The sequence below is a fragment of the Theropithecus gelada genome, chromosome 1 (assembly GCF_003255815.1).
Source record: "Theropithecus gelada isolate Dixy chromosome 1, Tgel_1.0, whole genome shotgun sequence".
NCBI classification, from domain to species: Eukaryota; Metazoa; Chordata; class Mammalia; order Primates; family Cercopithecidae; genus Theropithecus; species Theropithecus gelada.
In genome coordinates this window covers 102,286,778-102,298,779 of record NC_037668.1, presented here as the reverse complement: position 1 = coordinate 102,298,779, position 12,002 = coordinate 102,286,778, and the positions used below count along the sequence as shown (strand labels likewise).

General features: G+C 35.8%; 1 protein-coding gene across 1 annotated transcript in view; it reads right to left on the bottom strand.

Annotated features, from left to right (window-relative positions):
- The window catches only part of LOC112632005 (serine/threonine-protein kinase TNNI3K), a 310,001-nt gene that overhangs the window by 180,544 nt on the left and 117,455 nt on the right, over window positions 1–12,002 (bottom strand). Inside the window, exons 10-11 of the mRNA XM_025397614.1 lie at window positions 10,155–10,249; window positions 9,382–9,531 (exon numbers count right to left, since the gene is read on the bottom strand). Coding sequence (XP_025253399.1) covers window positions 9,382–9,531; window positions 10,155–10,249 — 245 coding nt within the window. The remainder of the gene's footprint in view (window positions 1–9,381; window positions 9,532–10,154; window positions 10,250–12,002) is intronic.

Sequence of the window (12,002 nt, the reverse complement as noted above, 5' to 3'; positions counted from 1 at the left end):
ATTTCCTGCCAGCACAGTGGCACAATTTGCTGGCATTTTCTTTGGAATGCTTTTCATCAAGAGCCTAATGAGTGCCTGGGTTCTGGCTGATGATAAGCATGAGGCTGCCAGGGAAATGCCAAGAGGCCCCCTCAGCTCTGGAAGGCATCTCCGCCTGATTTCCCACCTCCTGCTAACTGTGGGCTAAGGCACCCACGTATGGGAAATTTTCCATGACTAGAACTGCTCTGACAAGCCACTAAAGTACATGCAAAGAAACCCGAAACCCCCTACAGCCCAGTTCCTGGACACTTGGCCACAAGGAGTTAAGCAGAAAAATAAACCTTAATGGAGCTCACTAAATGGACTTGTTAAGCCAAACTCTCGATAATGGATACACCCAGATAACCAAGGCACACTAATGGAATACCTCCAGAGATAATCAAACTTCCACTAATTAAATAAAATGTTTTCCTATATCTAAGAATTTACTATCTACACCCAAGCATTTTACCAAAATAGAAGGTTGCTATGTTATTAGCCTAATGCAGCTCTAATGATGATCTGCGCTTTCAGGGTATTATTCACGGGAGCACCTGAGGGTTTTGGCAAATGTGATTCCTCTCCCAGCTTGAAATCTCTTTCATTTCCTGCTCCTCACTCTTCCAGTCCTGTGTGTATTCTCCAAATTCAGTCCTTTCCTTTTAATTTGTCTGCTTGTGTTCCTTTACTTCTTATATTTTGTGTGATTTCTCCCCTTCTTAAATCTTCTTTGCTTTCAACTTTCTTAATAGTTATTTTAAAACCTAGATTTTGTTTAAGATGACAAGTCAATCCAAGAGACTGTTACAAAGACGGTTTAATATCTACATCATGGTCATATATACAACAGATGCTTTACAATTATTTAAGAAGGGAAGTACAATTTATCTCCCTATAAGGTTGTCTATCTGTCCCCCACAATTTTAACTTAAAAACAATGAAAGCTGATTCTAACCTCTTGCTATGAGAATATTTTAAGAACTACATCTGGAGATTCGTGGTAAATGATACCAGTACTAAGATCTCCATGATATGGTGACCCAGAGGCCCTTTGGGTTCATGGCTACGTAGAGAACATGGAGATTTAGTCTCAGTTACAGAAGGAATTCTCATTGACCTCATGTCTCACGTGCCCAGGTCATCAAAGGAGCAGCCTGGGCCTTGCCTTATACTTGGCCCAAATAATGAAACTTTCACAGCAATGATAAATATGAGGCTTTTTTCAATATTTTAATATATCCCCTTCCCATTATGTTAAAAACTAGTTCTCCAGAAGCATTGAAAAGTGGAATCAGAGGGTAGCTTTGGACATTTGTCCTTCAATGGCTCATCTTCCTCCTGACCACCCTGGTCCCATACACTGTTCATTATTAGATCAGATGCAACAAAAATTTCTGACTTGCTACATCTTCTCATCACTTAAACATGAAAGATGTCCTAATTTTATATCACAGAGAGGGAACTCACATCCCCTTTGACCCATTATTCTTGTCCCTTAATCAGCAGCCCCAGTAAGGATGTCACTAGTCCTTTACCTTAAGAGAAGAATCCACAGGCATGAAGAATGCTTTTGCCAAGATATTTTTATATCCAAACTAAATTATTTAGCTATCCTTTCTTTTTCTCTTTTTCTCATTCTGCCTTCCTTTCTGTTTTCTTTTCTTCTTCAAATATTCATTGTGCACCTATGAGGGCCCAGCTCCAATAACGTCTTCCCAGAGAGGCCTTCCACTTCCATGATTACTCAATTTTAGATAGTATCCTTGAATTTTGTGTTCACCATTGCATTTCCTTTTTATTTTATTCATAGCACTTATTGTTAACCCATATTTTCTATTTGTTTTCTTGCTTGCAGCCTGTGTCTTCAAGTTAGAAATGCAAACTTTCTAAAATCAGGGAGATATTATCTGTTTTACTGCTCCTAGCACAGTGTCTATCACACGTTAGGTTGGCAATAAATTTTTGTTGCACGAATGAATGGTACTAGGTATGAGAGAGAGGGTTGAAGTAGAAATATTATTTACCCTTATATTCAATGCTATCTAGTGTAAAAAATTATATAAATATGATTTCACTCAAATTTTATTTAGCCAAGCTCTAGGAATAAAAGGTACAAAATGTGAACGTGTATAATGATGACTCTTACAACAGTCTGGAAGAGTCAGGAGAGTTGAGACTGTCTTTCAAGCTCAACTTGAAAGATGAGGACAAACTGATTAAGCAAAAAGGTAGGAGAAAAGCATTCCAGCCAGAATAAAATTTTGCAGTTCCAATGCATGGAAAGAGGAGCTTTAGAACATTCTTTAAAATATTTTGCCTATTTATTTGAATATTAGGATTGTGCAGTTAATAAGGAACCTATGATATTTACAGAAATAGTTACAGAGACAACAGAAAAGTGGTAGTTAGTATTTCTTAGAATATCAACTCACCAGATGCCATGTAGTAGAACATGGAAAAGAATGTTATGTCTAAAATATTTTCCTCCTGTCTCTGTTATTGATTTCAACAAGCATGTATTGAACATCTATTAGGAGTCATCCACTGAATTCAAATTTTTGGAAGACAATGAATTAATGGCCCAAATGCTTGCTCTCACGAAGTTTACAATTTGGTAAGAGGAGAGAGTATTTCAGTATAAAGTGGTAAACCCAGAGATAGAGATGTGCACATAACAAAATAAAATATAAAGAAAGGATGTGTGTGCTAGACTGGAATGTCAGGGAAGACTTTCTAGAAATCTTCAATAAGACTAGAAGACTTCCATAAACTAAGTCTTGAAGACCAAGTGGTAATCATAAATTTAAAGAATGGAGTGACATGGGGAGGACAGAGAGGATATAAAAGCAGATTGGACTGTCATGAGAAAAGTCTTGGAAACATGAAATAACATGATATGTGTAGAGATGATGAGCAGTTTTATACTATTCCTATTAAGTGAATTGACACTGGCTCACAGGGCTAATTATGTGGATTTCATAAGTTAATATATGTGAAGTATTTAGAACATGCATGACAGAGAGTGAACACTGAGTGAATGTTGGTGATCTAGTGAGTATGATGATGGTTGTGGCATCTGGGGTTGCCCATGTAACAGGAGTAAGAGGATATGAGGTTCAAGAGGCAAGAAGTACACAAGACGATAAAGTCTCTGTATGTTATGATATCAAGCTGAGACTTTTTCTTATGGGTGACAGTATATCAGAGAAAGGTTTTAGACTGGGGAATAATATGGCCTTATTTGCACCTTGAATCTATCTCTGTCTACAGTTGGAAAATTTTAAAATGCTGAGGACAAAAAAGGGCAGTTATGAGGTTATTAAAATGGATTAGAAAAAGTATTATGATGATCTGAACTAAAATCGTGATAGTAAAAAAAAGAAAAAAGGATGGATTAAAAATGTACTTATTAAACAAAATAAAGAAGACTTTTTGATCGAATGGATAGGATGTGTGCTGGGAGGAGAAGTTGCGGAGGAAAAGGTAATCAAGCATCATTCAAGATTTCTGACCTAAGTGACAAAGTGGATGGTAATACCATTAAATGGCTGATTGAATAAAGGATACATAGTAGAAGAAACAGAATCATGAGGACAAAAAAAAATGTTAAGTTCAATTTTGAACTTGTTGAGTTTTGCAGGGTCCTCAGATATCCAAGCAAAGAAATCAAGCAGTCAGTTGGTGTGGTAGTTTGAAAATATGATCACAAATTCTCTGACATTCCTCCTTGACCATGGAGAAAAACCCTGCTGTAGGAAAGAGGCTTGCAAATTTGTGCTATAGTTTTAAAATATTGTTTTATATATTTGCATGCAACTACGCACATTAGAATAATGTCTTTGGATTACTTTCATAATATTTTGATTAGTTATTTTCAAAATCTCCTTTATTTTGCTTCAGTTCTGAGGCTTAAAATTAATGGTATAACTTGAGCCATAAATAAGAAACACCAATATAACAAAACACACACTTTTATATATGCAGGGATTGTCCAGAGGCGTTTGGCAAGAATATAAGCCCTTCATTAGAGGGTTTATAGTGGATGCCTATTATCCTAATATATCATAATTTCTAACTGTACACTAAAGCATGTTACAAATTAGGAAAGACCATGAAGTTTGGGAGTTAGGTGGATTCAACTGAATCTCTGCTCTGCATTTACCAATAATAGCTACTGCCATTCTTATTGAGACTCTGTTATGTGCCAAGCACTTAAAATCTTATCCTTAAACCTCATCAGAATTCTGTAAAGTGGTTATTAATATCCTCATTTTGAATTTGAGGGTAAATGCTGAAAGAGGTTAAAGAACTTGCCCAAGGTCATTAAATAATAAGGATGGAGTTTTGGCTTAGATCTAATTTTACAGTGTGTTGGTAAGAGCTTGAATTCTACAATAAGACAGACCCCCTATTTGGTATTGACGCTCTACTCAACAACTGCATGGGTTGGGCAAGTGTGACTCAACAGCCCTAGGTCTTAATCTCTTTATCTGTAAAACAAAGATAATAACAATTTAAAGGGTTACTTTGATTAAATTATATATACATATACATGTATATGTAAAAGATACTCAATGAACGTAAGTTCTCTTTTACTATTCATTTTAAGTATGTGAATTCTTACATTATTATATTTCAAAAAACATTTTTGTGAGTTATCTCCCTGCAATGATGAAGGTTCTTCCATTCTAATGACAGTTGAGATTATTTTACTTATTTTTTAAAAGAGAGCAGCTAAACATGTAAGAAGATAACCAGTATACAAAAACAAAAATTCACACATAGATTCCTTACCCCAATCCACTCTTGCACACTGAACTAGTATCACTAAACTAAGTAACTAAACTTGAAATAGATAGGAATTCAATATAGAAAAAGCCTGGGAGTTCATAATCCATTGGTGAAAATTTATCAAATAATGTAATGTATCTCTCTCTTCTTACTTGTACTCCTCTCCCACCCTCATCTCAGTTATTTTTTTACTGTCTAAAAACTGTAGAAACTCATTACTGTAAGATTTCATTACTTTAAGAGAATACACTATAGTACGTTTACTACAAATAATTCACACAATACTACACTTGTCAAAAGGAATGAACAAAGTATATATCATGGTAGAGGAGCCTTGATTTTTATTGTTTTTGCTCACTTATTCACTAATTCTCCACCTCCAGCTTCTTGTCACTGTGAATTAGGCACCTTTGCCGTATACAAATATTGTATTCTGGGTAATTAGATATTGTGATAGGAGCCTCTGTGTATTACTTTAACTGGTGTCAGTACTGAAGTGAATAAGAAGTTTTTAGTTCTGTTTCAGTTTGGGTTATTTTCTGACCCTAAACAGCCTGATATAAAGGAGTGCTTTTCTTTGTCAAAGGCAGCCTTTTCAAATCTAACTGCCAAACACACTATTGAGCTATGTGTTCAATTCTAATTGGCTGAGATCATTTCAATTCGGCAGTTTCATCTTTAATGCAATGGATGTAAGATTATGTGTAGGTCTTTTCAATGGGTTTTCCATACTAGTGATTAGGGCAGAGGATTTGAACATAAGCAGGCTGCTGGCTATTTCTTCTGACCAATTTAAATTGATTCATACAGGTCCTTTTTGTACCACAGGGAAAGGGCAGAACAAATCCAAGTGAGTGAGACAGCGATCGCTACACTTTCAGATGGAATAGTAGAAACGAAGAAGGGGGGAGATGGGGAGGGGAAACACTCTGAATACTGTAAAATTGCAGCTCTAAGCAGTCTGGCAGATAAATATTGAAACTTAAACAGTAGGCTTCTGTGTAGGATGAAGGTCACCAGGAAAATTATTTTCAAGATTGATTTTGATATATTTAGGTTAGAAGAGCTATGCAAATAGAAAGCATTCTTTATATCTGATTCCACAGGGAACCATAGTGAGTAAACCCTTTTCTGAAAATATTCCAAAAGAGTATATATAACTCTTCCAGAACTCCAAATCACACTTCAATGTGCCATATCCGAATAGTAGAAAGAAGGTCAGCTAAAATTTAGCTTGGGTCAGGTGAAAACTTTGGCTTAAAGCCATTCAGACAGAGATGGGTGCTGCTGAGAAAGACTCCACAGTTTTCTGTTAAGAGATTAGACTAGGATGGACTATTTAAATTGAATGTATCCAAAAGTACACCTATTCAAATAGATACCCTTGATTGTGAAGCTCCCTTCTTGTTTATCTCTCCCGGGATAGGATAGGGTACATGGTAAACCACAATGGGGCTATTCTTACATCAAATAAAGTTTTAGTCCTTCCTCAACTTTACCTTGAAATTGCTCAGGGAACTCCTTAGTATGCCATATCAATTAATATAGTAATTCCCTCTCCAAGGAGACAGGGAAGCATTTTTTGTTTCAAATGATACAGGGACAGGTGCACTGCTGACAATATTAACAAGGCCACTTCAATTCTCCCTGAACACATGAAAACAATGCAACATTTTTTTAGGAAGAGAAAAATAGCAACAATTTCATTTTGTCATTTGACTTGCTTTGCCCTAGAACATATGCAAAACATCCATCTGTCTTCTGAGCAAGAACATTCAATTTGTTAAAATTCATAGTAATAATGGAATGCAACACTGATGCCTGGCACATTAGTTTGAACAAATACGGTGACAAATACAGCATATGTTGCAGAGGCCAGTGGGCAAGTCCTCTAAGCTAAAGGATCTTTGTTGACATTTCATAGGAAATCTTAGAAGCTTACACAATGATTCATTGTTTCATAAAAGTGTGGAATTCCACGAAAAATAAAAGTAAAGCCAGTTTTCGACTATCACTCTCAATCAACTAAAAACAAACAAAGCCAACCCCTGTGAAGAGATAGCTGCAGCAGCAATTTCTGAGCTGCCTTCCGGAAGACTAATGCTTTGTAAACAGTCTTACACTGAAGCTCACATTTCTTGAGAGACACTGTCTGAGAATCACTTGAATAAATGCAGTGTGTTGAGGAGATAGAATTTAGTAAGGCCTCCTGAGATTTCAGAACATTTAAAATTTTCCAATTGATATTTAGATATGGAGCGACCTATATTTTTTAATACAAAGTACAACACCTTTATATCTAATAGAAATGCAACCATATGTTCAATGAAAGACATATATCTAGGTATATGAATGTTCATAACACAATACTCTTAATAGCACCAAATTGAAAATTATCCAAATGCTCATGAACAGTAGAATGAATTAAAAAAAATTGTGATATAGTCACAAAACATTATACTATACAACATAAGAATGAACAATCTATAACTGCCTGCAACAATGTGAATGAATCCCACATATTGTTGGCTGAGAAAAGCCAGACACAAAGAAGTACATACCATAGCATTTCATTTATATGAAGTGCAGAAAGTGGCAAAACAACTATGCCACAAGAAGGCACAGTAACCTCCTTAGGGGAGTGATTGGAAGAGAATGTCAATGGGGCTTTTAGGGGATTTGTTATGTTCAGTTTCTTCATTTGAGTGCTGGGTTAGTTCAATCTGTGAAATTCATTGAGCTATACAGTTATAATACGTGCAAAGGTGTATGTGTTTGTATTTATACAATATTCAAATAAAAAGCAAACTAAGCCCACCAAAACACAGCAGGCCTATATCTAACTCATTACTTAATATTCTATGTCTGCTCACTTGTCTTTATTAAAGTAACTCCCATATTGTTTTTCTACTAGCAGTCTTCAGACCTGTACATTTTTCCTTCTCCTTGTCTATACACTTACTGCATGCTTACAACAGCCCCTCATTTTCATTCATCACACTATATTTCTTCTTTCATTGATGGACTTTCATGTCTCACTTTATTTATTTATTTATTTATTTATTTATTTATTTATTTATTTTTGAGACGGAGTCTCGCCCTCTTGCCAGGCTGAAGTGCAATGGCGTGATCTCAGCTCACTGCAACTTCTGCCTCCAGCGTTCAAATGATTCTCCTGCCTCAGCCTCCAGAGTAGCTGAGATTGCAAGCATCCACCATTGCACCCAACTAAGTTTTGTATTTTTAGTAGAGACGGGGTTTCACCATGTTGGCCAGGCTGGTCTCAAACTCCTGACCTCGTGATCTGCCCACCTTGGCCTCCCAAAGTGCTGGGATTACAGGCGTGAGCCACCGTGCCTGGCCCATATCCCACTTTAGTCATAAAACCTTTAAATCCACTTGGTAGGCTAGGAAATCTTATAGCTTAATAATTGCTATTTTCAGTACAATCTTTTAGGATTCTAGTATTTAAAAAGATAACTACGTTTCTTTACATATTTTTAATATCGTAAAAAGACAATGCAGTCATCAAAAGTTAAAATAACAATTAAAATGTGACTTTAAAATCTGGTATATTTTTTAAAGTATTAAATTATAACCTGTAATTTCAAAGACAATATATACTCTCATAAAAGACTATGTATTCTTTCATAAAAATCTAAACTCCTTAGAAGTGTATGTGTATATGGAGAACTCGTTTATGAGGCAAATATATCTCAATAACAATTACAAAGATGCTTTTCACCATCTGAATGTCTTTGGTTACTTCTCCTTTGAAATGATGAATTTGTTATCAATCATCTTTATTTCTGAGTTACTACTACTACACTACTATCACACTAAAATAGCAATTAGTATTTATTTTGTGTCAGCCACTGTTCTAAGCAATTTGCGTATATTATCTCATTTAATCCTTACAATCTTATGAAGTAGAAGTTATAATCCTTATTTTTCAGATGAAGAAAATGGAGCTCAGAAATATTAAATAATTTGCACAAGGTCAAATAATATGGCTTGATTTAAATCCAGTTGTTCTCATACCAGATCTCAAGTTTTCACCACTTTGAGCTCAGATAAGTTTATACTTAAGCAAATAAGTTTATATTCAAATAAGTTTACACTTGGCTCCGTCACATTTTTCTAGCACAGGCATTGTCAGCAGGGTTAGATCTGACAAATATTTCTTTTTTCCCCCATTGTACTCACTTCTTTCTTATAAATTTGAAACCACATCAAAATTCCCCCATATAAGAAATAAAGATTAGCTCTGAGCCCACTCTACTATCATTAGCCATCACAATTTTGTTTCTCTGGTACTTAGAAATGTGACTATTCCCTTTCAAAGTGCCAATACTGAGAATGCCTTTGGCTCATCTGCAGCCTAGGAGTTGCCTTCTCTGATTACAGTGTATTGGACTCTTTGATCCAAGGCCCCGGAAACTCAAGTAAAATCTACAGAAGAAATGAGAGTGTTCAAGTCATGCAAGCAAAGTAATTATTGATGCACTGACATAATCTATGCACACAGTTCAATGTATCACTATAGAGACACGATGATTAAAAATATACCTTTTTCATAAGCCCACATCAAACATGTCTGCTCATCTTTTTCACCACTAGACCTGCTGGGATCACAAGCCACTAGATTCATATCAGCTCCATTATCCAGTAAGAACTGAACCAGGCGAATGTGACCGTGGTAGCAAGCAGAGTGTAATCCTGTAACAGAAAAGAATTGAAAGAACAAAAGGAGAAAAAAGAAAAACTGCACCCCAAATTTTCAAAAGACAGTTATCACCACATAATAGCATTATTTCCAAAGGTATGAAGTAAGGATTGATTTCTTTGATAAAGAACTCATTTTATTATTGACCAAAAGAGACATTACTTTAAGCAAAACGGGTATTCTATTGTACTCAGTCTTCTATAGAGACTGTCTTTTCCTCAGTACAATTATAGTATTTCTACATCCACCGTAATTACCAAGAACAAGTGTTAGCATCTTTCCACATGTAAAAGAACAAAGACCTGACACAGGTTTTTTTTTTTTTTTTTTTTTTTGATCACCAAATCAAGGGCAGAGCAGTGTGATCAGTCTGTCCCTAGTGCAGGTCATAAGAGGATGCACTGACTGCAAATAATTTAACACAATAATAAAATTGACCAAGTCAGTCTGCTTTTCATTATTATCAGTCATTATCAATTATAAATGATGCCAGTTGATAAAATACCCTTTCCCACTGAAGTTGAGCACTCCCAATGCCCCCACATCCCTTTGCATACCGTTATTCTTAATCACTGACAAGCATCTAGAACTAGTGATGTTTTCATCACAGTCTTACCAGTGTGCCCATCCCTTCCTTGGTGGTTGATGTTTATGACGTTCTGATCAAGAAGAAATTTGACTAGGTCAATTCTCTTGCCATAGGTACAAGCACTGAAAAAACATAAAACAAGAAAGATAGAAGGCCCTTGTTATGGACTAAATTGTGCCCTCTCCCCTACACCTCAAAAAATCATATGTTGAAGGTATAACCCTCATAACCTGACAATGAGACTGTATTTAGGGATTGTGTCTTTAAAGAGGTACTTAACTTAAAATGGGGTCATTAGGGTGGGCCCCAATTCAATATGACTGACATCCTTATAAGAAGAATCTGGGATGAAGACACAGGTGACATAGACAGAGAGGCAGCCATGTGAAGACACAGCAAGAAGGCAGCCATCTGCAAGCCAAGGAAAGAGGCCTCAGGAGAAGCCAAACCTGTTGACATCTTGATCTTGGACTTCTATTCTCCAGAACTATGAGATGATAAATTTCTGTTGCTTAAGCCACCCAGTCTGTGGTATTTCTTTATGGCAGTCCTAACAAAAAAATGTAGCCCTGATTAAGTCAGGCATTCTAGATGCACACATGTATATAAGAGGGCCAAAGAAACAGAGAAGGGAGGAGATGATGAAAAATAAACAAGCACCATCTACAAAGGCTAAATAAAAACGTGGATATACGGTGAGAAAAAATCTAAAGATTCTCACATCTGGATCTTTAAGAAAAGAGCTGTATAAAATTTCCAGTGTTTTTAATCAAATGTTTTCAGTGATATTAGTTATTTTTCATAAAAGGACATAAGATATAAGAGATCCGTGCATTTTTAGCTGCAGGACCTAGGAATTATTCTGCAGGACAATCAAGTTAGAAATTCAGGAAGGTTCTGAGAGTTTTAGTCAAATCCAGGCCACAATCTGAAATTATTCCCGGTAAAACCATCTACTGTCTCTTCAAACACTTCCTTGACCAGAGAGTAAGATCTCAAAGCTTTCATTTTACTGAAGGAGCATTAGTTGTGGACTCAAAATCCAGAATTCTGCCACACACAAACCAGAGGTCCTGGACAAGTTCTTTGACCTCTGTGAGTTTTAGTTTTACCATCTATAAAACAATGATAGACAATACTTTCTCAAGTTGCCAAATTGATGCTGAAATTTCAAGTAAATTAATGCTTATAGAATCACATTACAAATTGTAGAGGACATTTCATTATCAGCTTTTTCCAGTTGTGAGAAAGTATTTGTGGAAAAAGTAATAAATTTCAAGATGCGAGGAAGTAAGATTTTTTAAGATAAATTTTGCAAATAGATTTGTTGAAATACTTAGCTGAAATTCTGATTTCTACTGTTTACTGGGAAAGCTAAGATGCATTGAGAAAAAGATTTTGTATGAAATTAACATGCCTAGTAATGACTACTGGATTTAACTTTTTTATTAGTAATTCTCTCATAAATGTTCTTTTCCTGTAGTTTCCCTCATACCTCTGCTTTTGCTATCACTTGTTAACTAACAATACTCTATATTCAAATCATGAAGAGATATGAGGTATGTAATAAGTGACTGGAATGAACTAGCATTGGGCAAAGCCTCAACTAAATAATGGCTAAAGGAAGGGCATAGGGACTTGGTTCTAGAAAAAAGAGGGAGTTCACTGGGTCTTAGCACTTCCTCCTCCGGGGATGGCATTGCCTAAGTCATTTTTCTTTCATGAAATACCATTCATTCTTCATCCGATTAAACTGAATATGAAGTATTCTAATGAACCAAAGGCAGACTTCATTGCTGACCCCTCTGCTTCTTTGTAATTTCAATCTTACAGTGCTTATCACACTGTGATATGGTACTGGATACACCTCTGTTT